Source organism: Brachypodium distachyon, chromosome 5 (genome assembly GCF_000005505.3).
Source record: "Brachypodium distachyon strain Bd21 chromosome 5, Brachypodium_distachyon_v3.0, whole genome shotgun sequence".
NCBI classification, from domain to species: domain Eukaryota; kingdom Viridiplantae; phylum Streptophyta; class Magnoliopsida; order Poales; family Poaceae; genus Brachypodium; species Brachypodium distachyon.
This window is the reverse complement of record NC_016135.3, coordinates 3,557,462-3,580,223: the sequence shown is the minus strand read 5'-3', so window position 1 is coordinate 3,580,223 and position 22,762 is coordinate 3,557,462. Positions and strand designations below refer to the sequence as shown.

General features: G+C 53.5%; 1 protein-coding gene across 1 annotated transcript; it reads left to right on the top strand.

Moving 5' to 3' along the window:
- The first annotated feature begins 6,416 nt into the window (after positions 1 to 6,416).
- Positions 6,417 to 19,585, top strand: LOC104585505. Its single transcript, XM_010242418.1, has 5 exons — positions 6,417 to 6,483; positions 6,566 to 6,655; positions 6,739 to 7,125; positions 7,773 to 8,309; positions 19,197 to 19,585. The coding sequence occupies exons 1-5, from the start codon at positions 6,417 to 6,419 to the stop codon at positions 19,583 to 19,585; spliced, it is 1,470 nt and encodes a 489-aa protein (XP_010240720.1).
- Positions 19,586 to 22,762: the final 3,177 nt, after the last annotated feature.

Genomic DNA, 22,762 nt, shown 5'->3' with positions numbered 1-22,762 from the left:
ATAGGAAGCTCACCAGTGGCGGGTGTACGGATAAACCGCCACTGGTGACCTCCAGCGGTGGACGGAAAAATAAACCGCCCCTGGAGACCTCAACAGTGGCGGGTAACTTGGGACCCGCCACTGTAGATCGCCTACCTATTTCCCCGCTTTAGTCCCACCTCGCTAGTTTACACGAGTTCCGACCAGAATAAAAAGGATTCTGCCACCCCACTTACCGGTGGTTACTACTCGGTGCTCAGTGTGTTCCCCATTCCGGTTGAGTACTAAACTAATGATCGGGCGGTGCTTAAGGGGTTCAGAGAAGGTCACTGAGACTGTAGCAAGTTGTTATGCTAATGAAAGTAATTGTTGTATCCAACAATGAAGCACATATCTGATGTGCATGGTACTCCATCAATTGGGTACAACATAGATTTCTGTCCAGATTAAATGTAGTGGCAAAACATGCGCTTTATCACTGGCCTCGCCTCCATCCACCATACAACGTCTGTAGCATTGTTCAAGGTAGATAGCAACATGAGGCTTCATATTTGAAGCAACATTAATCGATGGCAGGAAGCAAAGGATCAAAAAATAGCATCTTCAGGAACCGAGAATGCTTCTGCATTGGAGTGACGCACGTTCTGATCGACTGAACCCAATCAACATCAGGTCCCCTGCCGTCGCAACCTGCTCCTACTCCGCCTCCAGCGCAGAGCCTGCTGCATGCTCCTCCTCCGCCGCGATCTGCCGTTGCTCAGCCGTCGCCACTCCCACCACTGCCGCGCCCGCTGCATCGCGGCCCCTCCGCCGCGCCTGCTTCTGCTCTGCCGCCGCGACCTGCTGCACCGCAGTGGGATTATGCCCTGCGACGTCCCTGGCGGCCAGGAGGACAGCCAACACGACCATTGAGCATGCGGCTAGCACCAAGCCGGCCGGATCTGGATCCCCACGCCGCTGCCTTGTCGTTTCTCGCTGTAAATCGATCCTTCGAAAGATGGAGAGATGTGGCGGTTGCTGGTGGCGGCTGAGGGTGCGCCAGCGGTTGCGGGGAAGAGGGAGAGGACACACGAGACAGGTAGTGGCACAAACGATGAAAGATTGAGGAAGGGAGAGAGCGAGAAATTGGACAGTGCAGAAAGATACCAGGGAGAGAGAGATCGGACGGACCGGGCTGGGCACCTGCCCAACTTAGAAAGTCCGATCTTTCAAACAATTGTAACTCTTATGGTATAGCCTTGGGGGCGGAGCTAATTGGTGGAGCTCCGCCAGATCCTGTTTCGGCAGATGATTTTCCGACCAGGCTCCGCGTGGTCCACGCGCTCGTTCCAGCTCGCCCGATCAGGCAGTTCCCGCACGCTCGTCCCGCGAAGTTTCCTCGGTTCCCGTTTTTCATTTCCGTCCAGCCCTCAGCCCGTGTTGGCGCTCTCCTTTATCCGCACGGTGGGCCTCGTGCTAGAGCCCAACAACTACAATCCATCTTCAGGCCTTCCCTCTTTTCCCTTTTTTTTATTTTGGACGGTGTAGAGTCAAGCTGAGAGCCCAGCCCGTCCTTGGCCTTTTTGTCCTCTTCCCTTTTATAATCTTGCAATATGTACGTGAAAATGTTGGCCTAGTGGGTTCTTTCCTCTCTTCCCATTTTTCATCTTTTACACGCTGAAAAAACTTGTCTGTTGGACTTTCCTTTTTTCCTTTTTGGGAGAGTGGTTTTTAGGGAGTAAAATCGGTGGGGAATAGCACTTTCAATCACATTTGCTAGACACTTTCAATCGGGTGGAGCTAATTGGTGAAGCTCTGCGTGGTCGTGTTTTGGCAGAAGATTCCAACTAGGTGCCGTCATCCGCGCTGGCGCTCGTCCCACAAATATCCTCTTCCATCACGCGCTCGTTCCTCAGTTCTTGTTTCGGTGGCGGCCCGCGCTGAGCTAGGAAAAGTGCGGCTGCTGAACCACGTGCTAGATCGTGAAAAAGCTCATGATGCAATCGTTAAAAGCTCATGACACAATCATAAAAAGCTCATGATGACATCGTTTCAAGCTCATCATGAACTTAGAAAAAAATTGAAGGCATGTCTCAAGGATTCTCAAAAAATAAAAGCACATGATGCGTTCATTAAAACCTCATCATTAGAATGCTAAAAAGCTCGTTATAAGATCATTAAAATATCTAGAAGTTTTCAAAAAAAAACATGAAATGTACAAGACTTATTCATTGAAAAACTAATCATGGGACCATAAAAAAAACTCACCATGAGACTATTAAAACCTTCGGAGGACTTTGTGGGTTGAAGCCTGAAGAAAAAATCCTCAATGACATTCTCCGTTTCACTCTCTTTCCCAAGCAAGGCAGCTCAAGTGATATTGCCGGTCTTCACCGCAATATGCTGCTTGCCGTCTTCAAGGATGAGAAGAAGGATTTCAGAGATTACATTCTTCAGACTATCACTCATGCCTCTGCCGACCGTGTGCGTGCATTGCCATACGCTCCTCAGATCATGAAGATCATATTGTAGTTGTCTGAGAAACGCTTTGAGTTGGAACATCAGCACAAATACTTCTCGCTGAAGCCTCAAGATCCAGAGTCGTCATAAGTCCTTCCGTAGGTTTTTCTTCACTTGAGTATAGGAGCGCCGTACTATTAATGGGGGTTTGAAGTGTGGAGCTGGTTTAGGTGAAACCTATTCTTCATGTTCAGCTTGGGCGAAAACCATTTTCTATGTGAGTGTTTTTCGTCGGAGTGAAGAATGAAGCATTTCAGGCTTCACAAAAACTTCCGCGTGAAGTCTTCACTCTGATTTCAAATGTGTTTGAAAAACTTTGTCGCTTTATGTTTTGACCACGTAATCTAACCGTTGTGAGACAAAGAGATAAAGTGTGAGCTGGAGTCTCAGGGATCACTTTATCCAACGGGTCACAACGGCTAGATTGGCGGTGGCCAAGGCTATATCAGATGACCCACCCCGATCGGTTTCGGTGGTGATCCCCAAAGGAGATGTTTTGAAGTACACCTGAGAAAACCCTTAGAGCTGAACTGAGCGTGAAGAATGGGATCCCCTCTCTAGCTGAACACTTGAAGCTTCTTACTCTTGGTGATTGGTATCACCTAGACGGCTAGGAGTCAGTGTTGAAGAGCAATCAAAGCTTGTGATTTTCCATTAACCAGTTTGCGAAGGTCCGGAGATCACCTCAAGATCTACCACGAGTAATTGGGCGAGACTTTGGTCTTAGCTCAGGAGAATTGGGTGGACTTGTGTGTCCGCGAGTCTTGTGTGACTCAGCCCCCGTCAATGGACACGTTGGATTGTGCCAACAATCTGAACTTCGGAAAACAAATCCCTGTGTCTTCATGTTCTGGTGATATCGTTCCTCAATCTATACTTTCTGTTGAAGTACTATTGTTCTTACAGTTCTTGTCTTCACTGCTATTGCTAAACTTGTTCATCTTTCTTCATTCCGCTGCAACTCTAAAACTTGCTAAGTTTAATCTCTGTTGTTGAAGTACTGTGACTGTCTTCAGTGTTCAGTCTTCATTTTTGAACAAAACATAAAATTGGTCACATTCACCCCCCCCCTTTGACGTACTCGATCTTTCAAAAAGATCTTCAAAAGCTCAAGGGTTTTCGAAAAAAGGAAATGTACAAGACTTGCTCATTACGAAATTCATCATGGGATCATCAAAAAAGCTCATCATCAGAATATTAAAAGCTCGTCACGCGGTCTTTAAAACGCTCCTTGTTAGGACGTTAAGAGGCTCAACGAGTTTTGGAAAAATTAAATGTGCATGATGAGAACCTTTAAAGCTCACGATGCGGTTTCAAGCAAATCCCCGAAACTGTCTCCTCATGGCAGTGAAAAGAATACTTAGATATTTAGTTCACACCCCATGCTTCAGTCTCTGGTATCCTAAAGGTGCTTGTCGGAGCACGGGTCTCCGGCACCGGGGATGCTGGGCACCCCCTTGTTGTTCGGTGAGAGGCGAGGCGAGCGCTCCGACGATCGCCGGCATGACGTAAGACACGAAGTGTCGACACTCGGATTTACCCAGGTTCGGGCCACCCGGAGGTGTAACACCCTACGTCCTGCTTGGAGTTGTATTCACCAAATGCGTGTGTTCTTACAGATTGCCCCGGGGAGTTCCCGGGTGAGCTACTTGTTCTCCTAAGAGATTCGGCTATGAACAGGGGCAATACTAGTTGCTACAGACTGGGGTTCGAACCCTTTGACCTCTTTTTATAGTCAAGGGGATACCACAGGTGCCAATGCATGCAGCGTGACACGTTTCCTACACGCGTGTCATCGCCACAAAACTGTCCCTACTGTAGATCCACGCTGGGCTTCATGCAGCGCCCAGGCCACTGTGCACTGTAAGGAAAATAGCTCTTAGGGTAGCCGCTCTAGACTTGTTGAGCAAGACTAGCCCTACCGATGTGACTCCTGTCGGTGCATTAAATGCACTGTGCCTGTTGTGTGGTCTTGTCTCCACTATTCCATCGGCCCCACCTGCGACCCCGAAGCACCGGTACCCTAAGAGCTCCCCGGTACCGTTGCCCGACAAGTTGCGGGGAGCGAACCGGTAGCTTCCCGGGTTTGCCCCTCCCAGGAAGCCGACCTAGCGGGATCTCATCAGTTGCGACCCACGCGTCCCATGCCCGTGGGGCCCTGTGGGCTACTGGTATGATAGTAGCCCCCTGGTGTGGGTCGGCAACCTTGAGCTCCCGGGCAGTATTGTCCTCGGTCGGTTGCCGGGCTACGCCCTTCCGACGCGTGGGTCCCTAGGCCAAGCTGGAAACCCGGCCACGTAGGCCGCCGTTACGCCTCCTCCCGTTAGAACGGGAGAGGCGGATGCACGATCTCTGGCCCCCATATTCCTCTGCGAGCAGGGAGTTATGGCCACGTCGCGTATGCTGTCTTGATTCCTCCAAATCTTTAGGGCGCTTGATTACTGATCGTGGGGGGCGTCCATTGCAATTCCGTCCGCCGGATATAAATACCCAGGGGCGGTGTCACAAGGACTCCCCTCCGCCACTGCCCCTGCCGTTGCCTCCCCCAAGCCCCTTGAGCTCTGACCCCCGAGAAGCCTCCCACCTTTCTCCTCTCTCCCTCCACCAATGACACCCAAAGGCCCAGCACGTCCCAAGGGCGCCAGCGGTAAAGGAGAGAAGAGCGGCAAGAAGGAAATGTCGGAGCGAGAGCGCAGGGACAAGGAGAAGAGGGCCCAATTCGCGTTCTTCAAGCCCGGCTACAACGGCGAGGCTGTGGAGAAGCTGCGCTTGGCGGTGGCCACCAAGCACAACGAGCACGGGCCGACGCGCATCCTGCCCATTGGGTCGGACCCTGACGAGCACTACTACCGGGTGTTCGTGAGGTTCATCTTCTCCGGATTTGTGCCGCCGCACTCCCTTTTCCTCCATGCTATCCTCTCTGCATACCGCTTGCAGCTGGCGCAGATTCACCCCACCTTCTTCTTCAAGCTCGCCGTCTTTCAACACCTCCGCGAGGCGTTCGTGGGGGTGATGCCGTCCGTGGCGTTGTTCCGCCACTACTACTATCCTCGCGTCGAGAAGGGCGAGGCGATGTCTTCCAGGGTCTGGCAGGACCGCGATGCCAGGGACACCGAGCTCGCGCCGATCTGCAACAAGATCGTGGTGCTACGGCATGTGGGGCTCACGGATCTGGACGTGGCCCAGAGCTTCATCGTGAGGCGCATCGCTCCGGTGCAGCACCGAACCCACCCAGTCTGGACCTATTCGGGGGAGAGCGACCGGATGAGGCTGCGGCGAGGCGGGCTCACAATGGAGCAAATCCGCACGTGGCTCAGGGGGATCACCGGCGACAACTCCCCCTTCACCGGGCTTCCTCCGAGTGTGACCGCGCTCCATGCGCATGTCGCCAACCCGGGAGCCAGCAACTACCCACCCTGCAACAAATGGGGCATCATGGCGGGAACCCCGTCGTGCCGCCCTCCCCCGCGACCAAGGGCCCGGACTGGGAAGCAACCGGTGGCCGAGAGAGAGGAGGAGGAGGACAACTCGGACGGGGATTCCAAGGGGCCGGCGGACGCCTCTGCCGGCTACGATGTCTCCCGCGAGGTCGCCGACACCTCCGAGGACGAGGGGTCTCGGGGTGCCGACAGCCCTGCGGAAGGGGACAGCGACGACGACGACATCGTGCCCCTGTCCCGCCCGCCCACTGTGCGGGAGGCGCTTCCCGTGGGGGGAATCTTTGCTGACCGCAGGCTAGTGTTGAAACCAGCGAAGTAAGTTCCTTTCCCTTAACCCGTGCTTCCTGTTTCCCTTGGCATGTTTTCGGCGAATAATTCCTCTTGCTTCAGGCCGGCAGGGAAGAGGGGTCCGGTGAGCTCTCCACCGGCAACCTCGAGCCACGCACAGCCCCCGGCACGAGTGGGGGAAGCCCTTAGGTCGGGACGGGGGTCACGGTGATGGCAGCAGCAGCGGGTGTGGGCGACGCCGCCCAGACGGCAAGCAAGCCGGCGGCCCCGGGAGCAGGTGCGCCCGGCAACCTGGTTGTGTAAATTTCTCTCCTTTTATTTTTTCAGCGCCTAACACTCTTTTCTGCTCTCTTATCCAGGACCGGAAAGCGTTTCCGAGGTCGACCCGGCAACGATCGACGGCGGCCGCCAAGAGGCGACCGATGCAGGGGGAGGGAACACCGCGCAAGGTATGCCACGCCCACCACAGTATTCCTCCCGGTCGCTTTTTCTTGTCTTGTGCTTCATCTCTTTCCAACAATCCTCCTTGCAGCCCCTCCTGCCGCCGCAACCACAGGAACTAGGGCCGCAGAACTCACCCCGGGAGGCACCGCGGCCGACGCGGAGGCCACCCCTGTGGTGACGGTGGAGCAACCCCCCACCGGACAGAGCAGGGACGGAGGGGGCTCTCCTGGCGTCCAAGCCACCGACCCGGTGTTAACCGGGGAGGCAGCGGACACCGGGTCTGAGCCCCTCGAACTCGCCGCACCGAAGGCCCGCCGCGAGCGATCGCCTAGTCCCCCGGTGGAGGCAAGGGTCGAGCTCGCGGCTGGTGGAATCGGAAGGACGCACTTACCGGCGCCAGCACCCGAGGACGTGGTGCGGTCACAAGCGGTGGCCGTGGGTGCCTCCTCGAGTTCCGGGGCGATCGCGGGCGCAGGTTGGGGTCCGCTGAATTGGGACTCCAGCAACTTCAACTAGGGGCACGAGATCATAGAGGGCATCAAGCGGCAGCAGCTGGGATTCCTCAGCTGCTACAACAGGGTGCGCCAACAGCTCTCCGTAACCCAGGGTTGGCTGGACGGTGCGCGGGAGAAAGTTGAGGAGCGTCGGCAGGAGCCGGCGCACCTCCAGGAGGAGATCTGGGTGGCGCAGCAAGCCCGGGCTGAGGTATCCACGCCCTCGGTCCCGAAAGCACACATCCAGCGCCAGCTACAAGAGCTGCGCGTGGAGCACCAATAGGTGCTCAAGTTGCTGGAGGCGGCGCATCTTCGCGCCGAGGGGGAGCACCAGGAAGAACTGAGGGGCTTCCAGGAGCGCCTCGACGAGAAGAGCGGGCTCATCTCCAGCTACTCCTCTGAGATACAGCAGTTGCGGCAGCAACTCGGGGAGCAGGCCACAGCAGCCTAGGCTGCTGCGACGCAAGCCGCGTCCCGGGAGAAGGAGTTGCAGGAGCAGCTCCAAACCCGGGAACGCGAGTTCCAGGAGCAGCTCAAGGCCGCGACCGACGCCAACGCAGCCCTGAAGGGCGAGCTGGACGTCGCGAGGAACGATCTTTGACAGCTTGACGAGGAAAAATCAGAGAAGGCGTCGAGATCTCTCGGCTGAAGGACAAGCTCCGGAGCCAGAAGGCGGAAACCGAGCTCGCGCGCCGCAACCACGCGAAGCTCGGGAGCCAGCGCCAAGAAAGCACAGCCCTGCTCCGCAGGTTGGCAGAGGTGGGGAACGAGTCGCTGGCGAAGCTGGGGGTAGCCCCGACAACCATCGACGGCAGCGACGTCAGCACCCTCACCCCCTTCTTCGCGGAGTTCGTGGGAAGGCTGACGGCCGTGGAGGACCGCATCCGCAGCTTCGGGGACCGGCAAGTGAGTGTCGCCGCATCTCAGGTTGCCGCCGCCATCCTGCTGAGGGTCCACCAGGCCTATCCGGACTTCCCCTTCGAGACCATCTTCAACGACTGGTCGCCGGAGGAGAACAAGGAGGAGCATGCCAACGCCGTTAGCCACTTCGTCGATGAGATGGTCGTGCGGATGACGGGGCAGGCTGGTGCTGGTGACGATGAGGAGGAGGCTGCCGCCGAGGAGGCACCCGCCGCCGAGTCTGCTGCCCCGGAAGCACCCCCGCGTAGCTGTTCCCTTTACTTTTCATTTCTCCCTTTTTTGTTTGTACTCCTGCAACTGGCGCGAGGCGCCTTATTTCGTATTAGCCCTTTGTCACTCTGAATGTTGCCCGTAAACTTGTTAGTTTGAATTTTATTTTATCCAATGCCATTTTACTTGCTTTTCCGCCTAAGACTGGCTTGCTGGGAGGGGCTCTGTCTTTCCCGTGCTTTAACCTTGCGTAGCCGGGGCCTCGCCAACTACTTGCTTGGCCAGACTAGGGACCCGGGACGAACCCGCGGTGCCAACCTAGGGCCAAATAGCAGTGGCTAGCCACTCCGCCTGCGGGTTAACTACCCCAGCGCGCACGCCTCCGGGACCCGCGAGCCACGTGTGGGGGGCGTCCTCCCCCCGCAAGCGTCTTTCCTACGCTCCAGCTACACGGGAACTGAGCTTACCTCGGCAAACCAGTGTGATTAAACGAGGAACTAAGGACTCGAAACAAAGTACTTAGCTTTCCGTTATCTTTGCTCTTGGAGCACCTCGTTGAGAGCCGTGACAAGGACGCGGTGGACGTGCACCCTCCAGCGACACACGCGGAGGCATGCACCACCACCGTGTCTTCACGACGCCTCTCTCCTCTTGCATCGCCATTTCTGGTGTCCTTCCCTAATAGATGGGGCAGGGCCGCGATGGTGGGAACACCCTCAATGACAAGCGCAGAAGGATGCACCACCATCGCCTCTCTACGACATCTCTTGCTTTCATGCCCGTTGCTGGTGTCGCGCTTGCTCTGGTCTTTAAATAGCCAGAGCGCTGCCTCTACCGCCACACGCACAAATCCGCCGGTTGACGCATGGAGGCACTGGCCCTGTCTCAGAGTCCTGCATCAAGCCTCGAAGTAATTGCCATACGTACAACTTACCCGCAAGACGACAACACCTGTGACTGCTCCACGAGCATCACAGTGCACCTTCGTCCCCGCTTTTATCCTGCATGTTAGATCTTTGCAATGCCCAGAATTTTTTTCGAAATGCACGAAAAAAGACAACACTATTTGGATGACCTCCTGCCTCCCTACCCCCGGGCACAGAAGAGTCGACCTCAGGCTTGGGTGTGAGCAACTTTTCTATTCCGTGGTGCCGTGCTGGCACGCAGCACGTTGTGAACGGGTTCACCAACTGCTGGGCCTCGTTCTGGGGTGGCCCTAAAGCAGGAGACGAAAGCACACATTAACAGTAGCAACACTTATCTTTACTCAACTTTAATTGTGCTAGTGGATTACAATCGGGCCTTGCCCGGTTACACTAACTTAAAGAGGCACGCTGCCGCAGCGTCACCCGTGGGTAAGGCGCCACCGTTTCACGGGTAGAACTTGCGCAGGTGCTCAATGTTCCAACTATTTGGCACCGGCAAGCCTTCTTTGATTTCCAGCCGGACAACCCCCGATCTGGTCACCTGCACTACCCGGAAAGCGCCTTCCCAGTTTGGAGTCAACTTGTTCCCGGCCTTCGTTCCTTGTATCCGGCGCAGGACGAGGTCTCCAACCTCGAGCCCCCAGGGACGGACTCTCCTGTCATGATAACGACGGAGCCCCTGCTGCTAGCCTGCAGCTCGCACAGCAGCCCAGCATCGAATCTCCTCAATGAAGGTAAGGTCGTCAATCCTCTGCGCGTGTTGGCTCTTGTCGCCGTACGCGTGTACCCAAGGTGACCCATGCTTGAGTTCGAGGGGCGGTATAGCTTCTGCCCCGTAGACGAGGGCAAACGGAGTTTGTCCCGTCGCCTGACTTGGTGTGGTGCATATCGACCACAGCACGGGCTGGAGTTCTTCAACCTAGTGTTTCCCGTGGCCTTTGAGCTTGTCAAAGGTTCTCGTCTTGAGCCCCAGCAATACCTCTGCGTTGGCGTGCTCCACTTGCGACGGAGGCAAAGTGAATTTTAGTGCCCATGTCCTCGCAGTAAGCTTGGAACACCGCATTAGTGAATTGCGTGCCATTATCGGTGATGATGCCGTTAGGCACACCAAACCGGCACACCCCTTGAAAAACTTGATGGCCTCCTGTGCCGTGACAGCTCGGACAGGCTCCACCTCAATCCACTTCGAGAACTTGTCGATGGCCACAAGCAGGTACTTGTAGCCACCAACGGCTCTCGGTAACTTCCCGACGATGTCTAGCCCCTAGGCCGCGAACGGCCACGAGGAAGGGATGACTTGCAGGGCTTGCGCTGGTTGGTTGTTCTTCTTGGCGTGAAATTGGCACGCTTCACAGGTCTTGACTAGTTGCTCAGCATCGGCTAAGGTTGTTGGCTAGTAGAAGCTGTGCTGGAATGCTTTCCCATCTAATGCCCTGGAGGCCACATGGTGCGAACATGTGCCTCGATGGATATCCTCCAGTAGCGTGCGCCCTTCCTCCTGAGGCATGCAGAGGAGCATAACTCCGTTAGGACGCTTCTAGTAGAGATCCCCATCCACCAGAGCGTACATCTTGGCCTGCCGGGCCACTCGCTCCGCGGCAACGTCTTTCTCCGGGAGGGTCCCGCCCCTGAGGTAGCGAACAATATCTGCACCCCCGGGTGGCGGTTCCCTGCTCGCGCATGCCACGAGCTTGGTGGCATGGTGCCCCGCAGCTGCGGGGTCTCCTTGGGTTGCCGGAGGGGCTTCCCCGGCAACCATCTTGGGATCGACAAAGGGCTTTAACTGCCTCTGTACGAACACCCCAGGAGGCACCTTGCTGCGTTCCGCTGCCCATTTGGACAATTCATCCGCAACAAAGTTGTCCTTGCGCTTCACGTGCTCAAACCAAAGTCCCTTGAACTTGGACTCCCGTTTTCGCACTTCTTCCACGTACGCTGCCATTTGGGGGCAGTCGTAGTCCTTGTTTACCTAGTTTATCATGAGTTGTGAACCCTGCGAACAACCAGGCGCTTGATGTCGAGGGCGATCGCCGCGCGTAGCCCCGCTAGCAGCCCCTCGTACTCTGCTGTGTTGTTGGTGGAGTTGGCGAAGTCGAGTTGTATCACGAATTTGAGTTGATCTCCTGTGGGCGACTCGATCACCACTCCGACACCGGCGCCCTACAGACAGAAGGCACCGTCAAAATACATGACCTGGTACCCTTCGTCCAACTTGCCGGGAAGGCTTGCTTCCAGCTCTTCTTCCTCTATCCCCGTGGACGTCCACTCTGCGACAAATTCGCCAAGAGCGGCGGTCTTGATGCTTTTGGTATTTGCGAAACGCAGCCCGAACTCCGCCAACTCCATTCTCCACTTGGCCACCCTCCCGGTGGCTTCACAGTTGATCAGGGCCCGCTCCAAGTAGAACCCCGACACCACCGTGATGTTGTGCACCTGAAAGTAATAGCGCACCTTCCGCGAAGCGAGTAGGATCCCAAGCAAAAGCTTCTGAACCTGCGGGTACCGTACCCGGGCATCGCGCAACACCGTGCTGACGAAGTACACGGGGTGCTGCACGAGCCGCTTGTGGGGGGCAGCCTCAGTTGACAGGCCCTCGGCTCCCGGGGCAGAAGTGGTAGCCGGGGGTTTGCCCGAGCGCCGCAATGCAACCGTTGAGGCACTGGACGTCTCTGACCTTGCTGGGTGCCTCCATCTTCTCGATCGCCTTGATCTTATGTGGATTGGCTTCGATTCCCCGGTGAGACACCAAGAAGCCTAGCAAGTGCCCCGAGTCCACGCCGAATGTCCACTTCTCGGAGTTAAGCTTGAGCTTGATCCTGCGGAGATTATCGAATGTCTCCTGCAGATATTCCGGCTTAGCTGGGGTCCCAGACACTCGTGCAAAGCACGCTGAAATGTCGAGTGAAAGGGAAACCTTGCCCCTGTATAGGTTTTGATGAATGATGACAACATGGTTGAGGAACTAATGAGTTACACTGAGTGTTTCAGGTTTTGGTTCCTCAGAAGAGTTGGTTTAACCAGCATCGATGACCCCTAAAAAATTTAAGGACAGGTACTGGCATGAAGTATGAAGAACTCAATGAAGAACGGTGAAGAACGTGAAGCATAGCTTTATTCATAGGTCTTTCCGTACCTTTTTCTTTCACTTGAGTATAGGAACGCCGTAGTATTAAGGGGGGTTTGAAGTGTGGAGCTGGTTTAGATGAAACCTTATTCTTCATGTTCAGCTTAGGCGAAAACCATTTTCTGTGTGTGTTTTTCGTCGGAGTGAAGAATGAAGCATTTCAGGCTTCACAGAAACTTCCGCGTGAAGTCTTCACTCTGATTTCAAATGTGTTTAAAAATCTGTCGCTTTCGTGCCTAACCACCTAATCTAACCGTTATGATACAAGGTGATAAAGTGTGAGCTGGAGGCTCAAAGTTCACTTTATCCAACGGGTCACAACGGCTAGATCAGCCGTGGCCAAGGCTATATAAGACGACTCACCCCGAAGGAATTCGGTGGTGATCCCGAGTGAGTTGTTTTGAAGAACACCTGATAAAACACTTAGAGCTGAACTGAGCGTGAAGAATGGGATCCCCTCTGTAGCCGAGCAGTTGAAGCTTGCTACTCTTGGTGATTGGCATCACCTAGATGGCTAGGAGTCAGTGTTGAAGAGCGATCGAAGATTGTGATTTGCCATCAACCAGTCTGTGAAGGTCCGGAGATCACCTCAAGATCTACCACGAGTAACTGGGCGAGACTTTGGTCTGAGCTCAGGAGGATTGGGTGGACTTGTGTGTCCTCGAGTCTTGTGTGACTCAGCCCCCTCAACGGAGACGTAGGATTGTGCCAACAATCTGAACTTCGGAAACAAATCCCTGTGTCTTTAGTCTTGGTGATTTCGTTCCTCAACTTTTACTCTGTGAAGTATAACTAATTCATTGTGTTCTGTCTTCATTGCTGCTGCTATAAATCTGTTCCTTCTTTCTTCTTTCCGCTGCAACTCTAAAATTGTTGAAGTACTGTGACTGTTTTCAGTCTTCAGTCTTCATTTTGAAGAAAGAATTAAAACTGGTCACATTCACCCCCCCTTTGTGACATACTCGATCTTTCATCGAGCCCGTGTTTTTTAGCCTGAAAGGCATGCATGTGTAACAGTAGCAGCCAACCGGGGTGATAAACGTTGTTTTCTCTTCATCTTCGACCACCATCTTAATCTGATGGTAGCCGGAGAAGGCATCCCAAAAGCATAAAGACTCACAACCTGTTGTGGAATCTACTATTTGATCGATCTGGGATACAGGGAAGGGGTCCTTAGGACATGCACGATTGAGATCAGTAAAATCTACACACATGCGCAATTTATTCCCAACCTTAGGGACTACAACAGGATTTGCTAACCAAGTAGGGTACAACACTTCCCTGATTGCCCCGGCGTTCGTGAGCTTCTCCACCTCTTGCTGGATGAAGTCCTTGCGTTCCTGTGCTTGCCGGCAAACCTTCTGCTTGACGGGCCGCGCGTCTGGCCGCACCGCCAGCCGATGCTCGATCACCTCCCTGGGGACTCCGGGAAGATCTGACAGCTCCCAAGCGAACATGTCAGAATTCTCCCGGAGGAAGGTGATGAGGGCGCTTTCCTATTTGTCGGTGACGCTCGCACCGATGGAAACGGTAAGCGCCTCGTTGCCGGCATGCAGGGGCACCTTCTTGACCTTGGCGCCCTCCTCCTTCAGCTTCATGCCCTGGCTAACGCGCGGGCTTGAGCTGGTGCTGCCCCCGGTTTCCTGTCCAGGAGCAGCTCGTGCCTTCTCCAGTGCGGGCTGTTCACCCGTAAGTGGATCCTCGTTCCCGGCAACGTCGTAGTCACTGGAATCCGCCACTACGGAGGCCTTTACGACCTCGCCCACGCACCAAGTGGCGTCCTTCAGGTCGCACTTGATGGAGAGTACACCGTACGTTGGCCATAGGTGCAATTGGTTGCCGCCATGAACTTGATCAGCGCCGGCCGACCAATAATCCCGTTGTACGGTAATGGCGTGTGAGCCACGTCGAAAACGACGTGCTCAGTCCGGAACGCCTCCCGAGACCCGAAGGTCACTGGGAGCGTGATTCGCCCCATGGGCTGCACCACTCCGGGGTTGATTCCCCGGAACGGGTCGGTGGGCTTCATCTGCTCCAGAGCTCCAGAGGCTGCTGAAGCTTCTCCACCAACTTGGCGGACAAGAGGTTAAGGCTTGCCCCGTTGTCCACCAGAACCTTGGTCACCGTCCCATTGTTTATGATTGATGACACCACGAGGGGGAGTACCCCTGATCCCAAGGGACGAATCGGATGATCGTCCGAGTTGAAGGTGATCGGCACATGCGACCACCTCAACGGCTGTTGCGCCTCCACGCTAGGGAGGTGGGTGCAAACCTCACGAGTGAGCCGCTTCACGACGGCGTGAGATGTGAGAGCGGATGCTCCCCCGTGGATGCAGGCGACGTCGCGGGGCTCCTGGAAGCCGGGCTCGTCGGCGTCGTCACTACAGTTGTCCTCGCGCTGTTCGGCGCGAGGCTTGTCGCGTCCCCGAGGAGGCCGGTCCTTGCCACCGCGGGCTTGACCGCAACCTCCCGCGGGTTCTCCTTTGTCGCCGCCACTGGCTGCGCCCCGGCACGCTCTGTTGCGGGGGTTGTTCGGGCAATCTCGGGAGAGGTGCCCAATATCCCCGCAGTTGAAGCAAGCCCCAACAGCACGACACTCCTCGTGGCGCTACTCGCGCTTCTCCTTGATGGTTTGGAGAGTGCGGCAGTCTGCGCGTCGTGGGTGGCGTTGGTGTGGATGGGGCAGCGGGCGGCCGCCGCCGGCTTGCTACCCGATGCTCCTGCCGACGCCGCCTTCTTGGTGGGCATCTGGGGAGCCCCCGGTTCCGCGGCAAGCACTTGCTTCCCGCCGCGCTTCCGCGAGTCCTTCTTCCCGGAGCCCTCGGGTGGGTTTGCCGCTGCCTTGGCGGCAAGCTCAGGCGCTAAGCGTCCTTCCTCGGCCATCGCGCCCTTGTGCGCGAGAGCGTAGAGATCCCTCGTGGTCCTGATCCTGTGCATGTTCAGCTTCTCACGCATCTTTGGGTCGCGGACGTTGATGGCGTAAGTGTTGATGATGGCGGCCGCTTCCGCCTCTCGATGGATTAGGAAATGTTGAAGAACCTGTTGATGAAGTCCCGCAACGTCTCCTCTGGTTTCTGCACTACCGTGAGCAGCTCTGCCACGGTTCCCGGGCGCCTGTACCCACGCTGGAATGTGTTCATAAACTGCTCGCGTAGGTCAACCCAGGAGGCGATGGACCCGGCGGGCAGGTTGAGCAACCAGGTTCTCGCTGACCCTTTTAGGACCATCGGGAACCAGTTGGCCTTGACCTTGTCGTCGGCACCGATAGCGTGCATGCCCAGCGTTTAGGTCAAGAGGAAATCCTTGGGATTCACGGTCCCGTCGTACGCACTTGCGGGGCCATGTCACCGGGCACTTGCGGGGCCATGTCATCGGCGCCCATGGGAGCGTCTTCCTGCTCCTCTGGACGCTGGTGCTCCACCTCGCGCCAGCAGAGATCCTCTTGCTGGCGGGCGTTCAGGACGCCCCGCGCGTCACCTAGCGTGACAGTCGACGACGAGTCCAAGTAGTCCTCGGGATCCTCGTCACCTTGCCCACCCGAAGGTGGAGGATGCTCTCCATGCCCCGAGATGCGGGGCGTGTCTCTGCGTCCCGGGTTCTGTCCCCGGCCCGAACCGACCTGGCCGGCATCACCTTGTGGCTGTTGGGTAGCGAGCGCGAGGAGCGCATCCCGCTCCGCGCTCCACGCGTCGTCCGCTGGCGTGCCTTGCGGTGGCTCGTAGCGCACCATGACACGCGCAGCAATGATGGCTTTTGCCGGGGTTTGGGAGGGGGGCTGCCGGTTCTCCAACCAGCTGTCGTCCGCCCAGGTCGCCCGGTGCCCTCAGATGTGAGGGCCGAGACTCCGTTGGCGTCGCACGCGACGGGCTGTGGTCGTGGTGCAGCTGTCGCTGCGCGTCCTCGACCCGCGAGGGAGCTCGCTGGCTGGCACGTGCGACGTTGAGGTCGCCCGTGCGACTGGCTCCCGCGCTAGGCGCCGCAGGCCCCCAAGGACGGTTGTCCATCGACGCCCGAGGAGGTGGCGGGGGCAGCTGTGGTTGCTGCTGCTGCTGTCGTTGAGGGGACCCTTGGTCCCTTGGCCTTGCGACACACGTGCGGCATCTGGGATCGAGTGCGCATGGCGAGTGTGTCGCGCAAGTCGACCCCGGGCTCATCTGCCTTCTTGGGGGGCATGGCAAGCTTGCGTGGATGATGCCGCGGATGAAGAAGCTGATGACGCCGGCAGTCACCCAAAGTTCTCTGCCCGCCCCCCTACCTGGCGTGCCAGATGTCAGAGCACGGGTCTCCGGCACCGGGGATGCTGGGCACCCCGTTTTTGTAAGACACAAAGTGTCGACACTCGGATTTACCCAGGTTCGGGCCACCCGGAGGTGTAACACCCTACGTCCTGCTTGGAGTTGTATTCACCAAATGCGTGTGTTCTTACAGATTGCCCCGGGGAGTTCCCGGGTGAGCTACTTGCTCTCCTAAGAGATTCTGCTATGAACAGGGGCTATACTAGTTGCTACTGTCTGGGGTTCGAACCCTTTGACCGATGGCCTTGGTCCTCCTTTTATAGTCAAGGGGATACCACAGGTGCCAATGCATGCAGCGTGACACGTTCCCTACACGCGTGTCATCGCCGCAAAACTCTCCCTACTGTAGATCCACGCTGGGCTTCATGCAGCGCCCAGGCCACTGTGCACTATAAGGAAAACAGCTCTTAGGGTAGCTGCTGTAGACTTGTTGAGCAAGACTAGCCCTGCCGATGTGACTCCTGTCGGTGCATTAAATGTATTGCGCCTGCTGTGTGATCTTGTCTCCACTGTTCCATCGGCCCCACCTGCGACCCCCGAAACCCCGGTACCCGGAAGGCGCCCCGTACCGTTGCCCAGCAAGTTGCGGGGAGCGAACTGGTAGCTTCTAGGGTTCGCCCCTCTCGGGAAGCCGGCCTAGCAGGAGCTCATCAGTTGCGACCCATGCGTCCCGTGCCAGTGGGGCCCCGTGGGCCACTGGTACGACAGGCGTGTTTCGATCTTGTTGGATATTCTGACTCAGATTATGCTGGTTGCAAGGTTGATAGAAAATCCACTTCCGGCACTTGCCAATTCCTCGGAAGATCCTTAGTAAGTTGGTCTTCAAAAAAGCATAACTCTGCTGCTTTGTCGACGGCTGAAGCAGAATATGTTTCAGCAGTCGGCTGTTGTGCCCAACTTCTTTGGATGAGGCAAACCCTCAAAGATTTCGGTATCTCAGTGAATGCCGTTCCTCTCCTGTGTGATAATGAGAGCGCCATAAAGGTTGCCAATGATCCCGTCCAACACTCTCGCACGAAGCACATTGATATTCGACACAATTTCCTGAGAGATCATGTGTCCCCAAATGAGAAATTTGCCTAAACCATGTGAGGACAGACAAACAACTCACAGATATCTTCACCAAACCTCTTGACAAAATCAGATTCTGTGAGCTGAGGAGTGAATTAAACATCTTGGATTATCGGAATATCTCTTGAAGACTTGCATACTTGTGAATACTCTTGCATTCATGTTTACTTCATCTGCATTGTCTTCAGTATTTCTGTTCCTCAGTTTTAGTGTTGTTTGTTCTTCTTTTCGTTTGTCTTCAGTAGGTTTAGAAGCTTGTTGCTTGTTTCTTTCTTCAAATTCATCTGTGCAGTTGTTCTTCACTGCATTTGCCTCTTACTGTCAGATGAAAATGAAACTAAGGACACCATAGAACCTATCTATCTTATCTTTTTCTTGTCTGTACACAAAGACTGTTCATCGTAATTCATGTATCATCGTAATCCTTGTCGATGATGCAAGAATTTTCATTCTTCAAAAATGAATTTTGTTTTTGGTAAAACCGTAAGTCTTCAAAGTTCTCAAGAATACCATTTCAACGGAATCTCCGTTTTAGCCGTCGTCTTCACAAATCTTTCCGAACGGTAAAATCTTATCCCAATGGAAAATTAAGTGTACGGGGAAACCCTAGCGAAATTTTTGGGATAAAAGATACCGGTGAGATCCTCTCTTTTTCACCTCCCTATAAAAGGCCACCATACTCCCTCCGGAAAATTACCCTGCACCACAAATTCCCCAGTTCTCTCTCTCTTGCCCGGAAGCTCTCGCGACTCCTTCTCGCCGCGACTCTGCTCCTGCCCGGACGAAGTCTTCAAGCTCCAATCTTCATCAGCGCCGATTCGAGTCGGGAACTGCAAGCAAGCGTCGTTTTTCCCTTCTTAGATCGATTCCAAGTAGCAAACGTATCTTGATATCCTCCGTTTGCTACAGTAGATTGACTGCTCTCGCTGAGTTAGGGCTTTGCGGTTAGGGTTTTGGTGATTCCTCTATTCTTCACCGAGCTCATCTTAGGTACACTTGAAGTCTTCATTTAATTACTAAAATTAGATGAATCCTCAACTGTTCTATAGATTGTTGTGTTTGCATAGAGTGACTTACTCTAAGATTCTGAAGCTGTAGCTAAATTTGATCTAGGCTGAAGCTCTCTAGTAGAATTTAGTTTAAATCTGTGTAGCTGTCTTCGTTGAAGAACTGAGCAGTCATTCTTCATAAACATGGTCAATTTGCTTCAGCTAAAACTCTTGCCAAATTTTTTGTTTCTGAGAATTTGTGTACTTCTCGCCTGTTCTTCGTACCCTCTATTTCACAGGTGTCACCATGTCAGTTCGACCAGGTCTAGCAATGACTCAGAGAAAGAGACTCAGTATATCTTTGATTCAACTCCTGAACCCTCACCTCCTGCGTCTCCGCATGTGAACATCGAAGACTCAGATGAGGAAATTGAGGAACCAGTTCCTCTAAGAGTGACACTCTGACCAAGAGTCAGACTGAAGTATGCTATCAATTCCCCACGTCCTGGTGAAGTTCTAGCCAGTCATGGAAAGAAAGTGGTGACGAAGCCCAAGGCTGAGAAGAAAGAAAAGGCCAAGAGATATAAGGATGTGCCTCCTCCCACAACTGAAGAAATCTTCGTTTTCTATTCCTCAGAAGACGATGTTGAAGGGGAGACCAGGATGAAGAGAAAGCATCGTCTCCAGCACATCATTCGTAAGCATTCCCATGTGCTCGCAACTGAGATCAGAAGAGGAACCAAAGAGGCTGAGAACACCAACATGTACTTTCCTGCACCTAAGTTGGGGCACTTCAAGATTGTCCGCAAGGATGGAGGGCCTCATCGTGAGGAATTCAACAAGAAGGCTCTGAAGATCATCAGAGACATCAATTATGTTGACATCTCTTCTTGCTGCATTTGAGGAAGGATTGCTCCCAGATCACCTCATGAGTCATGTTGAGGATCTTATTGTTGCCAAGGCTCAGGCTGAAGAATGGGAGCTCAACAGAAGTATTCGTGTTGCTCGAAGAATAGAAGAAGAAGAACGTGCTGAGAAGGAAAGAGCTGAGAAAGCTGAGAAAGAACGTGTTGAGAAAGAGAAGGCAGAAGCTGCTTTGAAAAAGAAAGAAGAAAAGAAAGCTGCTAAGTTGCAGAAGAAGAAAGCTGAGAAGGAAGCTGAAGAACAGAAAAGGGCTGACCTCATCGCCCTGAAGAAAGAAAAAGAAATTGCTTTGAAGACCCAGGCTGAGCTTGAGAAGAAGAAGAAGAAGAAGAAAAAGAAGAAGAAGAAGAAGGCTGTGCTTGCTGAACAAATGAAGCAGGCAACCGAGACCATAAAGGCTGACAAAGCCAAAAGCGAAGCCGGGAAGAAAGCCGCCAAGGAGAAATCTCCTGAAGAACAAGGTGGTAATGAAGAAGTTGGCTGAGAGAAGACCGAATATGAGAAAACGAGGGATGCCGCTCGTGAGACCGTCGCGAGATTGGTCTCAAGACCAGAAATGACCCTGGAGCCCCCTCGGATACTGAAGAAAGTCAGGATATTCCTGCGCTAGTCGTACCGAAGAAAGTTTCCATGACTCGCAAGGCGTCTGAGATGGCTGAAGTGAAGAAGACTGCCAAGGAATTTGGATTGAGAATCAAAGTTCCTGCTAGAAGAAGTCCCTCTACTTCATCGTCTATGGCAGATTCTCGGAAGAAGCAAGCAATTTACACTCCTGTGCCAGATACATCAAATGTCAAGCTTACTTCACTTCTTGAGGAATAGGAACAAGCTGCATCATCACCAACAGTACTGTCTGAGCAAACCACTTAGCAGGAAGAAGAAGGATATGAGGTATTGGGACAAAACAAGGAAGACCTCGCTCGTCCTGAAGAACCCTCCACCAGCAGTTCGTTGCCTCTGACAGATTCTGTGGATGCCTCTGCAGAACAAGGAAGAACCTGTGACTTCAAAGCTGAAGCTACCCATGACCTCAACGTCAATGATGCAGAGACCGACGCAGATGCCCCCGTGCCAACGCCGCAAGTTCATGTGAAGAAAGCTGTTGTGAAGAATGTCGTACCGTCCGAACTGTCTGACCCAAGCTCCTCAAGTGATGAGGAGGAAGAAGAGAAGAAGAAGAAGGAATGGAAGAAGAAAAGGAAAAGGAAGCCGCGCAAGAGTCTGATGATCTGATGGAGATTGAACGTCTGCCGGAAGATTTGTTGAAGACTGTGCCCAAAAAGAAGCGGTCTGGCGTGGCAAAGGATCATGAGGACAGGAGAATCTCTCGGATGCTCGTGAGATCTCAAACAATGTCTGAAGACAATCGCGAATTACTGTCTCCGAAGCCCACAATGCTAGTTTCCTCCAACCGTGAGATTGCAAACTTCAAGGCTCTGAAGAACGCAGAGCTCCGCCTTGTGAGGCTGAACAATGGGCTGAAGTACAAGGAGGATAGATCAGCTGAAGACCCAAGATTCTGGTCTTTTGAGCAGCAAGACTACTATGCGCAGATTCTTCTGCCCAGGACACACTTTGCTAATATGAAGTGTTTAAATGATGATTGGTTTGATTACAATTGTCCGAGTGGTGTCATGCCTACTGCCAATGTGCTAAATGATCTGAATCTTCTGAAGTTTGCTGAAGCCTGCCAGAACTGGAACGATGAACTCATTCTTCAGTTCTATGCTACTTTTGGCAGGAAGGTTTGTAAGTTTGAGGACAACTCCAAAGGTTATAATATTTACTCGATGACTGATGGAGATAGGCACAGCTGCACCTCCCGGCACTTAAAGAGTTTCTTGGTCTAGCCGAGTTCGATGGCCAGCCCAAGATACATGAAGAAAAAGTTGCCTCAAATGAAGACATCGCCATTCTGTATGAAGAAGGATTCTCAGGCACCTTCGGACTACTTTTTGGGTTGAAGCCTGAAGAAAAAATCCTCAATGACATTCTCCGTTTCACTCTATCTCTCTCCCAAGCAAGGCAGCTCAAGTGAAATTGCCGGTCTTCACCACAATCTGCTACTTGCCGTCTTCAAGGGTGAGAAGAAGGATTTTGGAGATTACATTCTTCAGACTATCACTCATGCCTCTGCCGACCATGTGCGTGCATTGCCATACGCTCCTCAGATCATGAAGATCATATTGCAGTTGTCTGAGAAACGCTTTGAGTTGGAACATCAGCACAAATACTTCTCGCTGAAAACTCAAGATCCAGAGTCGTCTCTGCTCCCTCCTACTTCAGTGTCTGATCTCCCGTCCAAGGAGTCCTCACAGCCAGTTCGGTCACAACCGCAGCTGAAGTAACCACTTCGTCCATCTGACTCACAGTATGAGACCAGCTCAGGCACGGATGGTTCCTGGAAGAACCTGGTAGTGAAGCTCTCCCGGAAGATCGATGATCAACAAGACATGCTCGAGAAGCAAGCAGCTCTTTTGAAGAATCAAGAGGTGCTGATCAAGAAGCTGATTTCCCGCGAAGACAAGACCAGTGGCATGCTTCAAGATTTCTTCGCTAAGCACTTCCTAGACGTCCTGAAGCATGAAGACAGCGAAGCCACTCCAAGCCAGCAGAGTCTTCAACCTTTTTGGCGTCTTGATGCCAAAGGGGGAGAAGGAGTCAGGGAGAGGGTTTCACGTTTATTTGACTCAAGAGGAGTTTGCTTTTTATCTGGTTCTTCGTTCTTCATCGTTTGTTTAAGTCCTATCCATCCGTCGTGGTTTCAAACTTTTGGTTGTGTTGAAGTACACTTAATATTGCCTCTTGCATGAGGATTCTGCAATGCCTGTAATAAATTTAATCTTCATGCATTTTCATTCCTCATGCATGCATGTTTACTTCAATACCTATAATTGGTGCTGCATCTGTTTACTTTAATTTATGAGCATGCATGAATTCTTATTTATTGCTGTTCTAACCTTGTACACGATGCACACCCTTGCTTCTGAAGAATATGAAGATTTCCTCACACTCCTAAAGCTCTTTGCACTTGCATTCAAAAGCAATCTTAAATAGTGCATATCTTCAGGGGGAGTCTTCATATAACTCAGAAGCTAAAACCTTCACACCTATTATTACCATGTTTGAAGCTTTAACCTGTGTTGTTATCAAACA